The following is a 22,731-nucleotide window of genomic DNA, read 5'->3' as shown; positions in this document are numbered from 1 at the left end:
TCATAGTTTACTTGTAGCATTACCATCAAGAGGAGGGTGGCATGAATGTTTCTTAGTTCCTCACTTTTATTAAATACGATGCACTTAGATGAAGCAGTTTTGCACGTCAAAGAAATACACTGTTTTTGAATGTTGGAGACACTTTAGCATTGATATCTGAACATTTTTTTAATGTTTTGTTTAGTCATTTCAACATATAACGTAACAAAATATTAAACATATTGCAGGACAATGCATTGCACTATAGTAGAGAAAAAATTCAGTAGAGAATATAAGCAGTTGACCAGGTTGACGAAGGAGACAATTGGAGTCTGAGAAAGTCCCAATCAAGCATACCAACCTCCACAGACCCTGACAGACACAATGGCACATTAATGTACGTCTGGCGCCGAAATACTGGCCGGAATGTTGTTTCCTCCCCTAGTTGCAGGCAACCCACCTCTTTGCCACCATCTGCACAAAAGACGCATACCTTCATGCAGTCCATTATATATTTATTGTGCATTGCATAAGGGCCTGTTTGGGGGATGGTGTCACTGCTAGGCCAATCATTTCACATAGAGCCGCGAATATCGTAGTCTAGTAATCAGCTATGGGGGGGCATAGCCATTCTCTACAAGAAGGTGCACATGGAATCCGACCGTAGCCTGAAGCAAGCTGTTTAACCCCTTGCCCGCGGCCGGAATTCCGCTCCTGTGCAGCACATTCCGATTGCGGGCGTGGTCATGACGGCTGGGAGCCATCATCAGCACACGAGCACTGTGTGCCATGACAGCTCCCAGTCGTCATCAGCATCGAAGGGGTTAAGTGATACACCTTGTACAGAACATGAAAGTGTATAAGACGGAGCCATCGTTTGGGGCTAAAGCTCTAGCCTGCATGAACAGAATATCCATTCCATAATGCACAGTGTGCATATCTGTTGTGTGATTTACTTGCCAAAAATGTTCAGAGCTAGGCTCGTGCATACGGTTAAGTACAAAGCCAGACCCTTATCTTGGCTGTCCCTTGTAACCTGTTGGCTCTCCCATCTTTAAGACAGTGCAACTGGACTGATAAAGGGGAGGGGGGTGGATTGTGAAAGAAAAACAAAGCCACTACAATCCTTAAATGTTTTCAGAAAACACTCTGAATGGGGCTGACTGTCAGGGCTCCCTCTCAACTGCAGCCCAGTTCCTGGCAACTTAAGAATCCTGTGTGCCTCTCCACTGAATCTGCAGCAGCCGGGCCGGTGGCACACGAAGGGGTGGGATGGGGAGGCGAGGCCAGTCAGACCATACAGAATTCTATGTGCACAACGCCCATTCGGCCGAAAGGTCTTCAAGTGCCCTGGGTCAGGTTCCGAGAGACGCATAAGAAAACATGACTGCCCCCCCCCTTCCTTTTGCAGGATATGCTGCTCACTTCAGTAGGGGCTGAGGGGCCCCCTGCAGTATCGGCATGCCTTTCCCTCCTCCTACAACCCCCCCACACCCCCACTGCCGGTCGCAGGGGGCCTTTGTTACACCCCTGTAAAGAGGCATTTGTTATGATGGTCGGTAATAATGAGTGACAGCTGGTATGTGTTCGAACGTTTCTTTATTATCTATATATCAGGGCTTATGCTCGAGGAGCGCCGGCCGGCGCTGCCGTCTAGTATGCTGCTCGGCGCGCAATGGCGATGCGCGCGCACCACCGCCAACATGGCCGCCGCACGTCACGTCCCAACGTGACGTGCATCAACTAGAACGTACACTACATATCTCCCCCTTTTTCTGAACAATAAGCAAACGCTTACAACCCATTGTCTAATTCAAAGTCTCTAAATCTGGAGGGTCTCACCACCTGCCTTCCGCACCTGGTAACCCTGGTGGGGTTCCCCTGAGTCCCATGATTTTGCATATCAGTTCCTTCCGTTTCTTCACTTGCCGCTCCACCATCATTCATGCCTCTCTCTGGCCAGTCCTTCTCTGCTTCTTGACTCTCGCTCACTCTTTCCCCTTCTCGCACCGTCTCTGTACTTACTCCATTGCCTTGTTCACTTACACCTTGTCCTCCTTCAGTATTGGGATCGTCCATCTCTTCCCATGCCCTTCCAGGTTGCTCCCAGCTCAATACCTTGTTGCACCGGGCCATGCGGTCCTGGGACCACACGTTTCCGTCACTCAACAGTGCTGCTCGCTCATACACTTCTTTAACTTGCAAGGGTCTGCTATATTTACTGTCTCCTTTCTTCTGCAGGGAGGCAAGTTTTACTCTTACCAACTCACCCTTCTCCAGACCCGTTTCCTTCACGTTCCTGCGTTTGTTGAAATGGTTGGTGTATATAGTTTGTGCCCTTTCCTAGTTGGCTCGGACCACTGCGGGAGACCACTCACTTGTGATGACCTTTTCCTTCCAGATCCTATTGTCATGCGTGAAGGGTTCTCGCACTCTCAATATTTGGAACGGGTTGTACCCCGTACCGGTGGGAGTTATTCTGTAGGCCCACACCATATTCTCTAGTGCTTTCTCCCAGTCCTTGTTGCAGGATATGGCGGCTTGTATGGCTCCCATCACTACCCTGTTGAACCGCTCCACTAAGCCGTTCCCAGCTGGATGGTAGATCGCGGTGTGTTTGATGATAATGCCATTTCTCAGCATAAAATTGTTCCACCTCTCCGACGTGAACTGTGGGCCATTGTCGCTTAAAATGGATTTGGGGATTCCTTCCCTTGTGAAGGTTTCGGACAAGAACTTCAAGATATTCTCAGTGTCCATGGACTCGTCCACCCTCAACTCTGGCCACTTAGAGTATCGATCTATTAGAACACACACGTACTTCTGCGTGCCCTGGTCATCTAGAACAGGTCCCAAAATGTCTATGGACAGCTCTTCCCATGGATTAGAGGGAGACTCGAACTTTCCTAGAGCTGGGCGCAGGGGTTTTAGGGTTTTGTCTGCTCCTTGGCATTGTGGACACTCCCTGACATGTCTCTCCGCTCTTATGTCCATGCCTGGCCACCAGTAATTTTGTTTCGCTCTGGCTTTGAGTTTTCCTATGCCTAAATGGCCCTCATGTAGCAGGTCCACTAGCTTGGTGATGAGGTTCCTTGGGGGGATCACCTTGTCTCCTCTGTAAATGAATATCCCCTTGTCTCCTACTGACAGTTCTTCCCTCACTTCGTAGTATGGCCTAAGGCTCATTCTCACATTTCTTTTGTCTGGCCATCCTTGTACAATGTGCGTCTTCACTTCCTTCATGTCAGTGTCCTCCTCGTATGCCTCAGTCCATTCTTGTTGGCTGATTAACTTCTCCTGGTCTTCTATGAGAGCTACAAACTCCCCTTTGTCTGCAGGGTCTTCATCTCCGGGCTCCATGGCAGCTGCTCTACTCAGGTAGTCCGCTACTCGGTTCCAGTTCCCGGGGATGTACTCCACATCATACCTGAACTCGAGTAACTTTAAAGACATTTTGGATATCCTGGGTGTGGCACTGGCGTGTCCGCTCGATGTTAGTACTTTTACCAACGGTTTGTGGTCTGTTTTGAGTAGAAATCGGGTACCCCAAAGGAATTGCCGGAACCTCGCCATGGCCCATACCACCGCCAGCATCTCCTTCTCGATCACGCTGTATTTGCTCTCGGTATCCGTCAATGCTCTGGATGCAAAGCTGATCGTCTCCATTTCCCCTCTTCCTCGGTCTTGCATGAGCACCGCGCCCAGACCCTTGTCGCTGGCGTCTGTCGTGAGCACAGTGGTGCCTTGTGGGTCGTAACCTTTGAGCGGTATGGCTCCTGTGACGTCCTTTTTTGATGGTTTCGAACTCTGCTTGGGCTTCCGGTGTCCACTGGAACGCCGTGCTTTCCCTGGTCAGCAACCTCATGTTGTGGGTCTTTGAGGCAAAGTGTACCACAAACTTGCTGTAGTACTCCGCCATCCCCAAGAACGACCTGACCTCTTCTTTGTTCTTGGGGGGTGGTGCTTCAGCGATGGCTTTTACGTTCTCCGCCTTTGGTGTGATGCCCTGTTGTCCGATTTCGTGGCCTAGGTACGTTACCGATTGCAGGCCCAATCGGCACTTTGTCCACTCCGCTGTAAGGCCTTTGTTCTCCAACGTTTGTAGCACTTTTTCTAACTTCTGATCGTGATCCAGCCTGTCACACTCCATCACCAGGATGTCATCCTGGAAGTACTGGACGCCCTTGCAGTCTCTGAACAATTGGTGCATCATTTTCTGAAAGACTGCAGCCGCCGAGGCCAGCCCGAACGGCATCCGACAGAACTGGTACACCCGAACGGGGTGATGAAGGATGTGAGGCTTTTGCTGTCCGGATGTAGTGCTATTTGGTGGTAGGCCGAGGTCAAGTCAATAGTGGAGTACCACCTTACTCCTCTGGTCTTGGCCAACATCTCCTCGATTCTGGGGAGGGGAAATTTCTCCACTACAATGTTTTTATTCAGTTCTCTCAGGTCCACGCAGAGCCTGACCTTCCCATTGGGCTTCATTACAACCACTAAGGGCGCCAGCCATTCAGCGCAGGTTATTGGTTCTATTATACCCCTCCTTTCCAACTCTTGGAGTTCCATCTGGACTGCCTCTCTTACCGCAATTGGCACATTCCTCACTTTGTGGGCTACCGGGATGGCTCCTTCCTTGAGCACGATCTTGTGTTGGAATTTCTCCATCCTCCCCACCGTACCTCCAAACACCTTTGGGTAGTTCTCCTTCCATTTGTTCATATCTGGCCATTCCTCCTGCTCTGTGAGTAGTATTTGCTCCTTCCCTCCTGGATCCAGCTTTATTCCTAGGTCGCCCTGGTCTAGCCATCCTAGGACAGAGGGTCCTCTCTCTGCAATGTACAGCTTGCACCATGCTGATCGGCCTCTAAATTCGAACAACAGGCGTCGGAATCCCACCATTGGAATGCGGTCGCCATTGTAGGTGACCGGCCGAATGTCTAGTTTCTCCAACTCTGGGCCCAACTTGGGTTTGAACTCTTCTTCCCATACTGCCCGTTGTACAATGGTGAATGGGGATCCAGTGTCTGCCACCACTGTGATGGTGATTCCGCCCATTGACATATCCAGGACGGGTTTGGTTGACCTCTTCCCGTCCACACTCAGTACCTGGTCGTATATGCATAAGACGGTGACCACCTCTTCCTCTGCGACCTCCTCCTGATCTTCTTCACCTTGGTCGACATATTTCACCACGCCCTTGTGCTGTTTCTTCCGACACACTTTCTCATAGTGGCCTAAGATGCCGCAGTGTAGGCACTTGGCCCGAAACGCCGGACATCTTCTATCATGTGCTTCATGGGACCAACTCCCGCACCTGTAGCACGTTTTCTTGCCCTCATTGCTCGCCTGCTTCCCTTGCCATCTGTTGGTTCCTTTGGTCACTGGATTCTTGCCTCTCTGGTCTTTGCGGTGTTCCTCCTCCTGTATCCTGTTCACAATGGTTGGAGTGGCTACGTCTTTCTTGGTTGCGTCCGCACACCTCCGTGCGAGTTCCGCCCTCTTCACGATGACCAACACATCTGTGAGTGTGGTGTCGCCGCTTGCCCATAACTTGTCTTGAACATTTGCGCTCGTGGTATGCATCACAATCTGATCCTTGATGAATTCGTCTTCCCACAGTGCATATTTACACGTGGCCGCCAGCTTCCTCAAGGCCGCTACATATTCTTCTATAGTTTCTCCAGCCCTTTGTTTTCTCTGTTGTAAATTAAATCTGTCCACTGACACGCAAATGGTGGGCCGATAACGTTCATCTAGGTCTTCCACTGCATGCGCATACACGTCGTCATCGGTGTCTTCTCTCTTTTTTGGGCACCAGACTCTTGTAAATTCTGAGTCCCTCCGGTCCCAGATTCAGTAACAGAATGCGTTTCTTTCTTTGGGGGGTGAATTTTTCTTCATTTTCGTCCTCTAGGACCCCTATGAAATTATCTATGTATTCTTTCCAGTCCTCCCACTTCATCAGTGGTTCTCCAGGTTTCGGTAGGAATTGTACAGGTGCTATTGCATACCCCGCCGGTGCGCTCATTTTCACCTCCCTGGTGCCTGATGTGTTGGTGTCTTTGCCGGTGGGGCTGCCTGGGGTGCTGTCCTTTAACCCTGTGCTCGTTTCTCTCTGGGGACTCTTGGTGTTGGTCCCCCCTTCCTCCTCTTTAGTAGCCAGCGCTGTTTCTCCCTGGCGTTGTTTAACAGGAATGTTACGCGCTTATTCTGGCTGCTGCGGGGTGTCTATGTCGCCACTCCGACCCCTTCGCCGTCTCCGTGGGTGGCTGTGGCTCTGCCACGCTCCTCGAGCTCGCCGTACCTTGAGTGTGTGCTGCCGTGTCCCTATGGGCCGTCACGTTGGCTGGATTGTGCAGGGTAGCTGTGTCCAGGTCTGGTTTGGGCCTGCTGACTGCTTCCCTTGCTGCTGCCCACGTGGGGGGTCCGTTTTTTATTCTTTTCCCATATGGTGTAGTTTGGCTGGTTGTCTCCCGACCTCGTCGCCACTGTTATGATGGTCGGTAATAATGAGTGACAGCTGGTATGTGTTCGAGCGTTTCTTTATTATCTATATATCAGGGCTTATGCTCGAGGAGCGCCGGCCGGCGCTGCCGTCTAGTATGCTGCTCGGCGCGCAATGGCGATGCGCGCGCACCGCCGCCAACATGGCCGCCGCACGTCACGTCCCAACGTGACGTGCATCAACTAGAACGTACACTACAGCATTTCGTCATCACGCATGCTCCGAGAATCATGAGAATATCCTTTCCTGTTCGTCGTCGCGCATGACTTAGTAGTCAAGTATTGTTTCCTATCAGCAAAAGAAAAGGTTAGTTCTTGCTCATGTTCCAAAAATCAGAGCAGTGTTCCTCTCAGTTTTGAAGATGATTGTCATAGCACATACTTCAGAAATTAGAACAGTTTTCCCTTTGAGAAATAAAAGAATTTCATGGTTGCGCTATGTTCTACGATTGAGTTTCGTCTCTGCCAATTCCTGAGCAGAGATGTTTGGGCTCACTTGGTGCTTCAACACAGTATTGGTGTATTCCAGAGCGCTCTCTTGAAGGCAGAAAAGTGTCATGGCAAAGTTTATGGCTCCAGAGATCCTTCAAGAAAAGGACCGCTATACCTACAAGATAAGATACAGCAATACAAAGAAAACAGGGCCCTGTGCTCCAGGCTTGCACCACTTATCATACAACTTTTCCGCAAGAAATTCAAAGGAGGCACTATTTTCTCAGTACAACCTGCCAAGCTCTGGAACTCCCTAACAGCAAGATTTTAAGCAACCAGGAGCATATATACTGCAGAAGGCAGTTGAAAACACAGCTCTGTAGAACAGCCGTAACTAGATTAATCTGTCCGGTCCTAGAGTATGATAACAATTATGTATCTTTCCATCACGATTTGCTCTTGTATTTATTTTTATTTAACAACTACATATGTATTTATGCTACAACTAAAACTGATGTCAATACTATTCTGACAGTATGTCTACAGTGTCTATGAACTTGTAATTGTATTTCTATGGGTGATTGAGTGCAGTTCTCTAACTTGAAAAAGGCATCTCCCAAACACGTAGTTTGTGTGCACAATAAAAGTCTTGTGTACCGTCCTCTGGTGTGCAGCTGGATGAAAGCAACAGTGATTTCACTTTCAGGTAAGTGGGCGAAGTGGGGGTGAACCTGGGGGTCCTGTCTGGATTCCTAGTTGGAGGGCAAGTGTCTGGTACGGTATTCCATTCTCCCCATTCACATAAGCGTGTACTCTACCTTGGATTTGGATCTGGAATTCGGCGCAGATGCAACGCCGCAGTTTTAATTAAGCCCCTGGCGTCCGAGAACGAAGATTACCTGTTTTTACACACATTGAGTATGACGAGCGGATGGGAATTGGAAAGGAAAGCAGCTGCATGTTCCCTTTTTGACGAAGAACTAGAACCTAGACATAAGCATTCAGGTCTGAGCAATGCGCCGGGCACTATCGAACCATCATCAAAGCAAAAGCTTGCCCTGTTAAAAAAGCTGTCGAAACGGGAACTGAATAAATGGTGGAAGGTCACATCGCTCACCAATTACATCGAGGTGAACAGACCCCCAGAGGTTTGAGAATATTCATCATTCCCACTTATGAGAACCCCAGTCCCAAATTATTAAAAGAATGGGCTACCTATATGGCAAAAACCTGCAAAGGCATGCTTGAGATGTTGGCAAAATATACCAAACTTGACCTTGATGCCACATGAAAGGAGTTAGCTGAACCCTGACAAGATCTGGAAAAATATAAAAATGAAAAATCAGTAGTTGAATTTCTGAAACTCCTAGATGGCAAGCTAAAAACGTATGAAGACGCAATTATGGCCAAAAAGCAACGTAAATTTCTGCTCAATAAAAATGGCGCGGAAGGGCGAATCCTTACCTATGTGAAACGCTTTCATTGGGCTCAGAGAGATCTTCAAGCACTACATAAACAGAGACAACAACAGATCCTGTCAACAGGATAAAGTTCTGATTTAAGCTCTGATACCAAGGCATTGAATCAAAACATCTCTTTAGGGGTAAGTCCCCTGACCTTTTTACACGAGTTCCAGTTGTTAAAACAAAAGAAGGAACAGGGATCAGATGACAAGACCCCAGCCAGAGGCAGAGGAAAATCCAGGGGTCCCAAAAGATGAAGAGGCAAACAAACCAAAAAAACTCAGATTAAAGAGAAGAAAAGGTGGGAGAACGACATCTTATAAATCTCACCTCTCTACACCGATAGCAGCAACAAGTCAGTCATCAATTTATCTTCTAGGACACTTGCGATGGAGGAAGAGTCAGTTCTCCAACTTGGCCTATCCTTCTGTGCCTCGTATGATATGAATTATGTGGACAACCATATCAATCTCTGTCTGTATATATGAGAACTGAAGCTCATGAAAATACATTAAATGGCAGTAGGACAGAGAAAAAAGAAGGGATTGCAATTCCAATGTCAGACAGCAATCTGAACTTTTGTCTAGAAGACGCTGACTTTATTCTTGACTTACATCAATTGGAAGAAAACATTATGGAGATCCCTAAGCAGGATAAAGGAAGAACACTTAGGCAACTTGGCTTTTCCCCAGGCACAGCGAGTCATAGTGGGCTCAAACCAAATTCAGTTTTCAACCCGATTGTCCCTCATGACAATATTGAGATGTTTAATATTGTTATGTTCAAAGAAATCAACAAACTACCCGAACAATCTCTCAAAAGACAGCGGGACAATCTAACGCAGACACAAAGAAGGGCTCTTGCAAATCTAACAAATGACACAGGAATAATTGATAAACCCTCAAACAAGGGAGGAAACTTAGTTGTAATGGAGATTGAACAATACAACAATGAAGCACTGGGACAATTGGAGGACTTACAGTGTTATGAACCCATTGGATGGGACCTGTATAGATCCTCTATCACTAAATATCATGACCTTCTGAAGGGCTTGTGGCTACAGGTTTACTTGACGAGGTTGAATATCGTTTTTTGAAAACAGACAATCCACGTGCACCTTGCTTTTACTTATTACCTAAAATCATGGGCGTCCGCAGGGGAGGGCAAGGGGGTGCGCTTGCCCCCCCCCTGGGTCACCGGTCCCATTCCTTTTGGTCCGTAATGTTCAAGATTACAGCAGGCTGTTCCCCTGCGAGAAGCCCCAGGAGTTTAAATGATCTCTCACTTGGGGCCCCTAGCACTTATCTTTGAACTCTAGAGGCTGCAGCAGCCCCTCCCCGACCTCGAGCAACCTGTGGAAGGGCCCATTGTCATTCTCTCTGCTGCTGATCATCACTTAAAGAATGACAATGGGCCGTCTGCATTAAAAGTGCCTTGAAGGCGAGTGAGGAAGTTAATATGTTGCCCCCCCCTGGAAGGCGAGTGATGAAGTTAAAAGTTTGCCCCCCCCCCCCCCCCTGGAAACATTTCTGCGGAGGCCCATGCCTAAAATTCATGAACACCACACTAGACCACCAGGGAGACCAATTGTATCCTCTAATGGAGGACTTCTGGAGAATACTTCGATTTTCCTGGAAATCTACCTATCTCCTTTTGTTCTCAGTTTGAGGTCATACTGCAGAGATAGCACAGATTTCCCATGACGCATTCACAATGTTAGATGGGAGGAAGGCTTTCCCTTGATAGCATTAGATGTATGTTCATTGTACACCTGTATCGATCAAAAACAAGGTGCAGAAGCATGTATCAACTACTTCCGTGGGCGATATATGTCTGTATGGGAACACACGACCATGCTTGAGTAAATGATGTTATATTGCCTTAACCAAAACATCTTTATTTTTGGAAAACAGCTGTATCGCCAGAAGTCTGGGACTGCAATGGGCACATGCTTTGCCCCCAGCCAGGCAAACCTCTTTCTAGGCTGGTGGGAGGAGCAGATAGTGTGGGTGGAAGAAAATGAAAAATTCATTGAACACATCCCAATCTGGATCAGGTACATAGATAACCTGTTCCCGATTTGGGATGGACCTAGAGATCTAGCACAGGAATTCATAAGTAAATTGGAAAATAACGATCTGAACCCTGAGTTTTACACACAAAATAATTGACAGGTACTGTGAGTTCCTTGATAAATCCATCAACATTGAGAACAACCAAATGGTTACTGGTCTGTTCAGAAAAGAAACGGCAGGGAACACGCTTCTCCATGCGCACAGTAATCAACTCACACCACTCATTATTAGTATCCCCTATGGGGAATTCCTCCAAGCTCGCTGCAACTGCAGCTCAGAAGTAAGGTACAAAAAAGAACGTAAAACCATGGAAGAAAGGTTTGCCCAACGCAGGTACAGCGACAAAGTGTTGTCCGAAGCTGCAAAGAAAGTTGATCATTCAACCCACAGTGATGTTTTGTTTCGACCTAAATCAGATAAAAAAGACAAGGCCATGATCCCTAGAATGATAACTACCTACAAAACTATGTCCAATGTCATTAGAAGAATTATGAAACAGCATTGGAGCCTACTTGAAACTCATCCAGTATTAGGTAAACACATTGGCAAAGCCCCTCAAATAACATATAAAAAATCGAAGTCACTGAGGGACTGGTTGGTTCACAGTTATCAAGGGGAACCCATGAGTAGTACATGGCTTGGTTCACTGAAAGGCTTTATCAGGTGCAGTTCCTGCAAAGCATGTAAAAACAGCTAGAACAGAGACCACTATATTACCAGTGGCTTTAGAACTACAAAGATCACTAAGTTCATTACATGTAAGAGTGATTATGTTGTATATGCTTTGGAGTCACCGTGCCGTCTCAGATATATTGGGAGCACAAAGTTGCAGCTTAAGACCAGAATTTTGCACATATGAGAGCAGTTACTAATCTTGACTTTAACTACCCGATGGCCAGACATTTTTACGAGAAACATCAGAATAACAGCAAACTGATCGAATTCTTCGGAATTGATAGAATCATGCCACATCCTAGGGGTGGAGGCAGAGAAAATCAGCTACGTATAGCTGAATCCAGATACATAATTGAGCGTAATACTAAAATCCCACATGGGTTCAAAAGTGGGGAAGAACTAGCCACACATATTGGATTAAAATGATTCTAGTTTCCTCAGCAGCTATGCACCCTGTAATATTCAGTTAGGCTGCACCTATCAGGATATGTTTGCCCTAGTATTTTACGCTCTCTTTCCCGTACCAGTATGGAATGTTATTTCACCTACAGCCGAGGCTGTTCACATCATTAAATCACTTTTAATAGGGGCTAAAAGGCAATTCAGGATAGTGGATCTTTATTTATTTTCTGGAGTTCCTTAGTAGAAATCAGAATTCAATGGCTTGGTGAAATGTTTCTTCTTCAGGCTGTTGAGGCACGTATAATGAGCTTGATCCACTGTGGGACAGACTTGCATTTACCCACGAACCTGGTAGTGGGAACTATTTTTCTCACTACCTTGAACATAACCCATGAACCATTACGTTGTACATACTTCACATTTGTTTGGGTTTTTGGACGCACACATACATAGGAAGTTGTCCTCTCTTTCGGTTTGAAATTAAAATCTAGTTCTAAAGCTGTTGCAGCCATATTGTTGTTGTGTTGGGTACATTACCCAGAATAGCAGGTTCACATTGTGATACTTTAAAGGTTGATGGTTGTAGTGGCTAAGAACCACAAAAATGTATTGATTGTCATCCAGTAACGTTGGACACTGCCTCTGATGGAGTAGTGCAATAATTACATCCAACTTATGCGCATTGATTATTTACTCTGATTATGATTGCATTAATTATATGTGAGGGGTTTACCATGTGATGAATATATCTTATTATTGGGAATTATCCTGCGCCTCTACCACAAAGTATCTCTTCGTTGTCTATGATTATTTGATTGATGAGTTAGAACTTTATTTAGACAGAAGGTTGCTATAACAATTATGTATCTTTTCACCATGATTTGCTCTTGTATTTATTTTTATTTAATGACAACTACATATGTATTTATGCTGCAACTAAAACTGATGTCAATACTATTCCGACAGTATGTCTACACTGTAATTGTATTTCTATGGGAGATAGAGCGTAATTCTCTAACTTGAAAAAGGCATCGCCGAAACACGTTGTTTGTGTGCACAATAAAAGTCTTGTGTACCGTCCTCCAGTGTGCCGCAGGATGTTTGTTTTGATTTCCTGAATTTTCCTGCCTTCTGAATATATATATCTTTCAAAAAATCATCCCCAGTTGAAGAGGTACTCAAAAAAGCAGATAAATTCCACGGATAATTTTAATAAAAGGAAACTGGCATTTTCCTTCAGATACATTTCATTGCCTTATGCGTTTTAGAGCAGGCAGCTCCTTGTGATACTGCACAGAAATGATGAAAAGGCCCCCCCCCCCCTGCATGTTCAGATTCAGACCAATGTAATATACACCTGCAGTGCAGACACCAATGCTGTTGTAGCAAAACCCAGTAAAACACCAGACCACTGCATCAAACGGATTGGTGTCACTACAACGCATGCTTTTACATCGCATGCCTTTACAACGCGGTTTTTACCACGCAGTCCATTACAACGCATAATGCTTTTAGGCGCTGGATAGTGAATTATTTAATTTACTATTCCAACTCCAGTCCCCGTGGATAGCAGGGAAGGTGTTGGATAGTAAATTAAATATATTCCCTATCTTAGAGCGCCCCCCAGCGCAATGCGTTGTAATGGTATGCGTTGTAATGGTTGCGATGTAATGGTAGTGCGTTGTAAAAAATGCGTTGTAAGTGATGTTCCCCCATCAGACCAATGGACTATAAACCTGCAGACCAGACAGCAGGAAGAGTGCAGCAAAACAAGGTAACAGGTACCAGACCAAAGGCATTTAAACCTGCAAACGCTGCTTTGGAGTGACCTCTTGGAATAACTCTGAGTTTTTTGGAAACTCATGCATGTACTGCACTGTTTCCAATGAGCACTCATGCATGTACAGCGTTTACCTTGCGGGAGCAAGCAGTGGCGCTATCTGTTTGCAATAATCGCGCTCGCTACCGCAAGGTAAACACTGTACATGGACTGAGCCTCAAAGCTGCACCCCCGTTCCCCACAGTGGCATTGCCGGCCTGCTCCCCGCTTATCTGTTTATACAGTGGCGTACTGGAGGGGAGAGCTACCTAGTGCCGGCTGACCGTCTTCACCAAAATGTGTGATATTCGGCAAATCACTTTGTTTGCAGCATCAGTTTCGTGCCCCTCACCCGCAATTTCTCACAGTCAGGACAGACTGCGCTCTTCTCAATACAGGCATTCAAGACAGAGGCAGCCTGAGAGAGTGTCCCCATGTGATTAATTTAACACAGTCTCTTGATTTCCTCTTGCTTTAACCCTTGCTTACTCTCTCGGTCTGCACTGTTGTTGCCTTTTGCTGCCCTCTTCATTTGAATAAATGTGCTCCTTAGCAATTTATGTTTGAACCAATTCTGTTGGGAGGGGGTGCAGGGCGTAGAATGCGGCCCCCGGGGGAATGCAGGTCGACAGACTAGTCTTCCCCCGGGGTGTTCGCGCGAGGACACGGCAGGCGGAAGTTAGGTAAGGGGTTTAGGCAGGGGTGGGAGGGGTTAGGTAGGAGGCTACTTATAGGGGGACAGGAGAGGAACAACTTCCTTTTCCTGTCCCCGGTGCCTCAGGGAAGAGTTAGGTTTTTGGGGAGCGTAGGCGGAGTGTGACTTAGGTAGGTGGTGTGTAATTGGCGTGGGTCGTCGTTTTGGTGTCCCAGGACGACGAGTAGGCTAGTGTGTACGGCGCATTTAGGCGGGTTGTGATTTAGTGTATTTTTACTTTTATCGGAGCGGGTGCTCCGGGCGGCGAGTGTAGGGTGCCAAACGTCACGCATCTCGCGGACGTTCCGAGCGGGTGCCGATCCTCACGCATCTCGCGGAGGGTGTATTGCCGGTTTTTGTGCAATGGCTGTCCCTGATGCTGAGGCAGTTAGGGCTGCTTTACTTGTGCTAGGCCGGGCTGGGAGGGCAGATCTCCTCCAGCCAGGTGTTCTGGATCAGGCCTGGGTCGGCATGACCCGCCAGACCAGGTCTGCGTTGGCGGGAGTGGCAGCTGTGGTGGCTGCCTGTAAGGAGGAGCCTGCTGGGTCGAGGGATGGGGGACCCGGGGGGGGAAGGCCAGGAAGGTGCAGGAGCCCCCAAAGAAGGGAGGGAGGAGATTGAGTCTCCCAGCTAAGGTCGGGGCTAAGGGGGAGGTGGTCCCGGAGGGGGGTGGGGGGGCGGAGGGCCCCGAGCTGGAGGCTGATGGGCACGTGCAGGGACAGGACTTGCTGGCGTCTCGGGCCGGACTGTCCAGGAGTTTGAGCCAGTTGGCGGGGTACGGGGGGAGCAGTGATGGCAGTGGGGGGGAGGACTCTGACGAGTGGGAGGTGGCGGCTGGGGATGAATTCGCCCTCTTGCTGTCAGGGGAGGAATCTGGGGGGGAGGATGGTTTCACGGCTGTTGAGCAGCCGGTTGACCTGTCTAGGGGCCGGAAGGGGGTGGTGAAGTCCCAGGGTTCCAAGGGCAAGGGCCCCGTCAAGGTGCAGCAGCGGGGTGTGGCTGGGCACGGGGCGGGTGGTGCTGTGGCACCCTTGCCCGGGAATGGAGGGCCGGGGCAGACGTCTATGTTTGACCGGTGGGCCCAGATGACGGAGGAGGAGAGGACGAGGGACCAGCGGCGGGTCATGGAAGAGTATGAGAGGGAGTGGCAGCGCCTGTGTGCCGCCAGGGAGGAGAAGATGGGAGGGGTGCCCGGGGGCGATGGGGCCCCGGCACCAGGGCGAGGCAGGTCGTCGGCCGTTGGCCGTGGTAGGGGGGCCCCTGGGTCGCACGGTCAGTGGGTCTGGGTGGAGAATGCAGGGACTGCCTTGACGGATCAGAGACCTGGTGGCACCGGGGCCTCCCCGAGCGCATACGGCTCGGGGGGGGGGGTCAAGCCAGCAGGGTCGGCTGGCAGAGGCCGGGGTGGGCCGGCAGGGCGCAAGACGGCCTCCAAACGCCGGGACGAAGATGCAGGGGGGTCCGCGGCGGCCTGCCCTCCACCGAGGGAGCGGGCACCGACCATGTTGGAGTGTGAATTTACGCCTGGTGTGAAAGGGAAGGGTGCTAAAAGAGTCGTGACTGAGGTGGTGCCACTGGATGGGGAAATAGAAGGTTTTTAGATCAGTTATAGGTGGGTGCACTGCCAGTTCATACGCATACAGTTATAGATACAATGAGTGTCCTAGGTGCTAATCGGCGAGTGGACAAACCTGAACCACTCCCTTGAGTAGAAAAACTACTACTGTCTAATACATGGATTGCCGATGCACTCTAAATTGAGTATATAGATTGTTCGGTAACAATTCATAACAGTTCAAAACACCAATTGACAGAAGTGACAAAAAGCTCCAACAGATGAGTGAATCTTGGAGTCTTTAATGCAGAATACAGCCAGCCGACACGTGTTTCAGCGCCTTCGCGATTCCTCAGGGCTGAAACAAACAAATGAGTAGCATCTAGCATGTATTTTGAACAAATGAATTTTACATACATGACCATAGTGTAAGGTCGTTACAAACAATAATTGCTTCCCACTGCAGTGAGCATACAGTGATTTTTCTCAGATTTGTTTTACTAGTGCCACCACTACACATCCGTGTCGAAATTGGGTGTATACTACCGATATTCTATAAGGACGTGGTTATATGTGGTAGTGATTGTGATAGATGTGTGCAGGGACACAATAATAATAGTGTATCCGGGACGGCAAGCAATGACAAGTGTTTTGCGTCGCAGCGGAAGTGTCCTATCCGTGTGCGGCTCATTCATCCTTCATACCGATTCATTGTGAAACAGTGAAAACATGTGTCATTGCGAAAGCATACCTAGATGGCCGTGTCAACGTCAGAAGGTCTGCATGTTTGGAAAAGGGGAAGAAAAAACCGAAAGAATCTCATCACTAACTGTTCTTTCAGTGATATTCAGGCAAGAGGTCACCAAGGTAAGACTGTCCGCCAAGTACAAAATGCAGACTTACCGCTCAGCTGGTGATAATTCCGACCCAGCCGGGCCCTTGACCAGTTGCACTCAGTTCGAGTGTATCCAGCAACGGTTAATATCTTTGTTTCTGTGACAAGGTAAAAGTAATACATGTCACCTCAAATACGTGGTGTCTAATCGTCATCACGGTGCCCTAAGGTGATCTTCCCATATGTAATCTAATGTCACTATGATTATCTCACTAGTACCATTTCATTTGAAATACCAACGAGGAATTTCCCTTCTTGTAACTGTTAAAATCATATTCGGAATTTTAAGGAATTTGGTGTGTGTCATGCAGTCCCCTAAAGGTTCTACCAATCTACTTACATGTATATTGTAATCAAGAAGTATAAGTAGGGCTCGGAGGTCACCCGATATATTTCACAAAGTTGTGTGAAGTTCCGTTTTCGAAATGAGTACTGTTAAGAGAAATTGCGCTTAAGTCAAAACATTACTATAAATGACCGGTACTAAGTAAACTCACATCCTGGAAGACCATAACTTGATCTTACCTATTTAAATCTTGCACGAGGATACCGGTTGTGGTTCCTGTCAAGCGTATGAAAATGAAATGGTACTAGTGAGATAATCATAGTGACATTAGATTACATATGGGAAGATCACCTTAGGGCACCGTGATGACGATTAGACACCACGTATTTGAGGTGACATGTATTACTTTTACCTTGTCACAGAAACAAAGATATTAACCGTTGCTGGATACACTCGAACTGAGTGCAACTGGTCAAGGGCCCGGCTGGGTCGGAATTATCACCAGCTGAGCGGTAAGTCTGCATTTTGTACTTGGCGGACAGTCTTACCTTGGTGACCTCTTGCCTGAATATCACTGAAAGAACAGTTAGTGATGAGATTCTTTCGTTTTTTTCTTCCCCTTTTCCAAACATGCAGACCTTCTGACGTTGACACGGCCATCTAGGTATGCTTTCGCAATGACACATGTTTTCACTGTTTCACAATGAATCGGCATGAAGGATGAATGAGCCGCACACGGATAGGACACTTCCGCTGCGACGCAAAACACTTGTAATTGCTTGCCGTCCCGGATACACTATTATTATTGTGTCCCTGCACACATCTATCACAATCACTACCACATATAACCACGTCCTTATAGAATATCGGTAGTATACACCCAATTTCGACACGGATGTGTAGTGGTGGCACTAGTAAAACAAATCTGAGAAAAATCACTGTATGCTCACTGCAGTGGGAAGCAATTATTGTTTGTAACGACCTTACACTATGGTCATGTATGTAAAATTCATTTGTTCAAAATACATGCTAGATGCTACTCATTTGCTTGTTTCAGCCCTGAGGAATCGCGAAGGCGATGAAACACGTGTCGGCTGGCTGTATTCTGCATTAAAGACTCCAAGGTTCACTCATCTGTTGGAGCTTTTTGTCACTTCTGTCAATTGGTGTTTTGAACTGTTGTGAATTGTTACCGAACAATCTATATACTCAATTTAGAGTGCATCGGCAATCCATGTGTGGTGCCGCTGGATGTTCAGGATGAATGGTTGGATTACGAGGATGATGAGGATGAGTTGGAAGAGGGTGAGTTGCGTGAGCCTGGGCGTGTGTGCAGGGCTCAGGGGGCAGCTACCAAGGTTGGTGCTTCTCAGGAGGCACGAGATGGCGCCGGTCGGGCCACCAGCGGGATGTCAAGGCCGGCGGACGCACGGCGACAGGAGCGGGAGGCTCCTGCAACTTTGTCAGGTGAGGGCTCTTGGTGGGACGCCTGGCTGGATGGGGGGAGCGGGGGGAGGAAGAAGCTCTGCCGTTCGGTGGGGGTGGGGGAGGGGTCTGTGCGGGCTGGAGCCCATGGCGGTGGGGAGCCTGTGAAGGCTGCTGGGGGCAAGCAGGTCACGACGGCCAGCGCGCAGACGGACAAGGTGGAAGACCTGGAGGGGAAGGAGGAGGGTGGGAGTGGGGTGGAGAAACTGAGGAAGAAGTTGCCGTACATGGGGCTGGGTGTGCCACTGGGGTCTCATTTGTCGGAGAAGACTAGGGCAAGGATTTGGAGGCACGAGTATGTGGATGTGTTCAAGCTTTTGCACAGGGAGGTTCAGGCGAAGGAGGGGTCTAAGGAGGAGGAATGGGAACTGACCAGGCGGCCGAGGGTGCCGGTTACTATGAAGAATTGGACTTCTGCCTTTCTGATTTATGCAAGTATATATTGTGAGAAGCATGGGGATCGGGCTATCGCTTTGTTTAAATACATGGACGTGATAAGGAAGGCGCAGATGCATTTCGGGGGTTTCGCTTGGTTGAGCTATGACGAAGAGTTCAGGGCTCGGGTCAGTGTTAACCCGGATAAGCCGTGGGGGGATGTGGATCAGGAGCTTTGGCTCCAGTGGATGTCCTCGATGCAGGCGGCGGCGTCTACTCATACGGCCAGCGGTCTTCCGGTCACGTATCGGTCCTTTCAGCCGCGTCCCGCCCAATCTGGGGCGGGTAGCCAGGGTACCCCAAGTGGTCATGGGAACCAGCCCGTGTGGTCCGGATCAGCGGGTCAGCAATACAAGCCGGTCGCTTCAGGAGCATGCTGGGGGTTTAACAGAGGTTTCTGCAACCGCCCCTCCTGTAAATTCAAGCATGAGTGTTCTAAGTGTGGGGGACGCCACCCGGTCACGCAGTGCCTCACCCTGGCTACGCCGTCAGACCAGTGGAAATTTGCCAAGGGTAGGGGGCAGCCTGGGCCGAAGGGCCCGTACTCCGGTTAAGGTGGAGGCCATGGGTCCATGGCTCTCCCGGTACCCTGATAAGGAGGCAGCGTTGCGCTTTTACTGGGGGTTTGTGGAAAGTTTTCGGATTGGCTATCAGGGGCCCAGGGAGAGGCGTTGGGCTGAGAATTTGCGGTCTGCTAAAGAGTTGCCGGGGGTAGTGGCATGTAAATTGGAGAAGGAGGTGTCGGAGGGCAGGATTGCGGGTCCATTCTCGGAGTGGCCCTTGGCGGATCTCATCGTGTCACCGTTGGGGGTGGTGCCCAAGAAGGAACGAGGGGAGTACCGGTTGATCCATCACTTGTCCTGGCCGGAGGGCGGGTAGGTGAATGATTTCATTGCTGAGGAGGACTCGAAGGTGTTGTACGCTTCGGTGGATGATGCCATTGGGTTGGTGCGGTCGTGTGGGAGGGGGGCGGAGATGGCCAAGTGTGACATCAAGTCGGCCTTTCGGCTTCTTCCCATTCATCCGGCGGATTTCTCTCTCTTGGGTATGCAGTTTGATGGGGCCATTTTTGTGGACATGGTGCTACCAATGGGCTGTGCGATTTCCTGCACGCTCTTCGAGACTTTCAGCTCCTTTTTGCAGTGGGCCTTTGTGGACCGCTGTGGGCACCGGCTGGTGTCCCACTACTTGGATGATTTTCTGTTTGTGGGTTCTGGACGTTCGGGTGACTGTGGTCAGGCGCTGCGGCAGTTTCAGTTGTTGGCTCAAGATTTTGGGGTGCCTTTGGCGCCAGAGAAGACGGAAGGGCCCAGTTGTTGTCTGACGTTCCTCGGAATTGAATTGGATTTGGTGGCCTGGCAGGCACGCTTACCGGTGGCGAAGGTGGCTGAGATGCAGGATGCTTTGAAGAGTGCGGTTGCGGTTCAGAAGCTGGATTTGAGGTCTGTGCAGCGCTTGCTGGGTTTGTTGAACTTTGCCTGTAGAGTGGTGAGGGCGGGGAGGACTTTCTGTAGGCGGCTCGGCATGGCCATGTCGGGCGTGGCCCTCCCACATCACAGGGTCAGGATCACGCTGGGGGTCCGGTCGGACTTGCGAGTGTGGCTGGTCTTTCTTGAGGATTTCAATGGAGTGTCGTTGGACTTTATGGGGGACAGGATGGTGTGGCAGGTTCAGCTTTACTCGGATGCAGCGGGGCGGCTGGTTTCGGAATTTTCTGGGACGGTCGCTGGTGCGCGGAAAGGTGGCCGGATCATTGGCTGCGTCAGGGCAGGAGCATTGCTTTCTTGGAGTTCTTTCCCTTGTTGGTGGCGTTGCTGGTGTGGGGCCCGGAGTTCAAGAACAGGTCTGTGTTGTTCCACGTGGACAATATGACGGTGGTGGACTTGGTCAACAATCAGAAGGCAAGAGATCTGAGGGTGATGCGCTTGCTGCGAAGTTTCATGCTGCTATGTCTGCGTTACAATGTGCTGTTTCGCGCGCAACATGTGCCTGGCGCAAGTAACGAAATTGCGGATGCGTTATCTCGTTCGCAGTGGCTGCGCTTCAGAGAGCTGGCACCGGGAGCGGAGGCTTGCAAGACCAAGGTGCCGGAGGGTATCTGGGCGTGGGGGGAGTGAGAGTGGTGGGTTTGGTGGAACGGTCGCTGGCGGAGTCTACCAGGCGGGCGTACCGATTGGCTTGGAATGAGTTTGGGAAGTTTGTGGGCCTTGGAGCGGGGGTGCTGGGTTTGCCAAAGGAAGAGTGCGAACGGCTGCATGGATAAGGGACTGTCACAGACAACGATTGCTGGCAAGTTGGCGGGTGTGTCGTTTTACTGCATGTTGTATTTGGGTTTTGATCCGGCTAGTTCGGATCTGCTGAGCCGAATGTTGAAGGGTTGGGGGCGGGTGCGGGCTGAGTTGGGGGGCGGGGAGTTACCCAGGGAGGCGGTCACGTTTGACTTGTTGAAGTTGGTTTTGCAGGAATTGGTTTTGTGTTGCTATGACGGGGGGGAGGTGGCGCTTTTTCGCCTATGCATGATCTGGATGTTTTTTGGAGCGTTTCGGGTGTCGGAGCTGCTGGGGGCGTGGGGGGCGCCGGGTAGGCTGTTTGCTGATGTGCGGGTGGACGGGCTTCGTCTGGGCATTTGGTTGGGGCGGTCCAAGACTGACCAGTTGGGTCGGGGTAAATGGGTGTGGTTGTCGGTGAGTGGGTGTGCAGGTGTGTGTCCGGTACGGGAGTGGCTGTGTTTTAGGCAGAGAGTGCAGCGGACGGAGGGGGAGATCTTTGTGCATGTATCGCGGAAGCGTTTGACGTCGGGCCAGTTGTTGGCGGTGCTACGGATGGCTTTGCGGAGGCTGGGTAGGGACCCGGCTCGGTTTGGCACGCATTCCTTTCGGATTGGGGCGGCTACGGCGGCGGCGGGTTTGGGTTGGTCATGGGAGGAGATCAGAAGGATCGGTCGCTGGAGGTCGCGGTGCTGCGAGCGCTATGTGCGCAAGTGAGGGCGGGAGCGCAACGCTTGGACGGCGACGCTGCTTGGCGTAGTTTCTTGTCTGCCTTGGTACTAATATCTTTTTCTTCGTAGGTTGTGTTCGTGGACCAGGGGCCAAGACGGTCACTTGGGTCGTGGGGCACTCGTTTGTGCATTGGGCTTCGAAGTATGCTGCCAGACAGGTGTACGGTCGTAGCCTGGGCCTGAGGAGCAGCCATCATGAAGTGCAATGGTGGGGTAAGAGCGGAATGAGATGGGGTGAACTGTTACCATGGCTGACAAAGAAAGTGTCGCAGCTGGGCTGCCCGGATTTGATCATCATTCACCTGGGGGAAAATGACTTAGTGAAACAATCGGGGGTGTCACTGTCGCACTTGATGCAGAGGGACTTGGAGGTAATGAAGAACAATCTGGCTGGCGCCTGCATTGTATGGACTGAGTTTGTGCCAAGGAGGATTTGGAGGGGTGCACTTAAGCCTGCGGCTGTGGAACGGGCCCGCAGGAAACTGAATAGGGCTATGAGACTCTTTTGCGCAGATCGGGGGATTAAAGTGCTGGCTCATGACGGGCTCCAGCTGGAACAACCTCTTCTTTTCAGGGACGACGGCGTGCACCTTTCTCGCATGGGAAATGCATTCTACCTCATGGAGCTGCGGGACTTGATTAGTTGTCTGTGGAATGAGTCAATTTGGTGTAGGAGAGTCTGAGTTCGAAAGGTGCACGCTTGGTGGGGCAGGTAACCGCCCTCCGGGGGTTCCCTGGGTGGCGGGAACTGGGAGGGGTGGGGAGTCCATGACGGGCAGAATCAACCTTACAGGGAGGGGGTTACAGGCGCAGGATGGGAGAGAGTGGTAGACGGGAGTGCGATGGACGGAAATGACTGAGGAGTCGGGAAGGTGAAAGGGGAAGTGAATGGGTTGCAGAGAGGTTGTGGTGTGATTTGGGAATGGATGGTGGAGCACGTGAGTGGATGACGGTTGAAAGGCAGAATGTTGGGGGGATTGTTAAAGTTGATAATGTTATGTTTTGTAAGCTGTCATGCCTGTCCTAATAAA

General features: G+C 49.7%; 1 protein-coding gene across 1 annotated transcript; it reads left to right on the top strand.

The window, feature by feature from the left end:
* Positions 1-10,763: 10,763 nt before the first annotated feature.
* Positions 10,764-22,383, top strand: LOC147679648 (uncharacterized). The gene is made up of 3 exons (XM_086942463.1): positions 10,764-10,989; positions 18,001-18,249; positions 21,770-22,383. Exons 1-3 carry the CDS (start codon positions 10,764-10,766, stop codon positions 22,381-22,383), a joined length of 1,089 nt encoding a protein of 362 aa, XP_086798589.1.
* The last annotated feature ends 348 nt before the right edge of the window (positions 22,384-22,731 follow it).

Source organism: Lissotriton vulgaris, chromosome 11, assembly GCF_964263255.1.
Source record: "Lissotriton vulgaris chromosome 11, aLisVul1.2, whole genome shotgun sequence".
In the NCBI taxonomy this organism is placed as follows: domain Eukaryota; kingdom Metazoa; phylum Chordata; class Amphibia; order Caudata; family Salamandridae; genus Lissotriton; species Lissotriton vulgaris.
This window is presented reverse-complemented; position numbering and strand designations above follow the sequence as displayed.

What these genes read in the sequence shown, in the direction of transcription:
- LOC147679648 (XM_086942463.1), top strand. Translation starts at nt 10,764, where the DNA reads ATGGAAGAAAGGTTTGCCCAACGCAGGTACAGCGACAAAGTGTTGTCC. An exon ending in TGAAACTCATCCAGTATTAG is followed by an intron (nt 10,990 to 18,000) that starts GTAAACACATTG and finishes TACTCAATTTAG; the next exon opens with AGTGCATCGGCAATCCATGT. An exon ending in GGCTCCTGCAACTTTGTCAG is followed by an intron (nt 18,250 to 21,769) that starts GTGAGGGCTCTT and finishes TTTTCTTCGTAG; the next exon opens with GTTGTGTTCGTGGACCAGGG.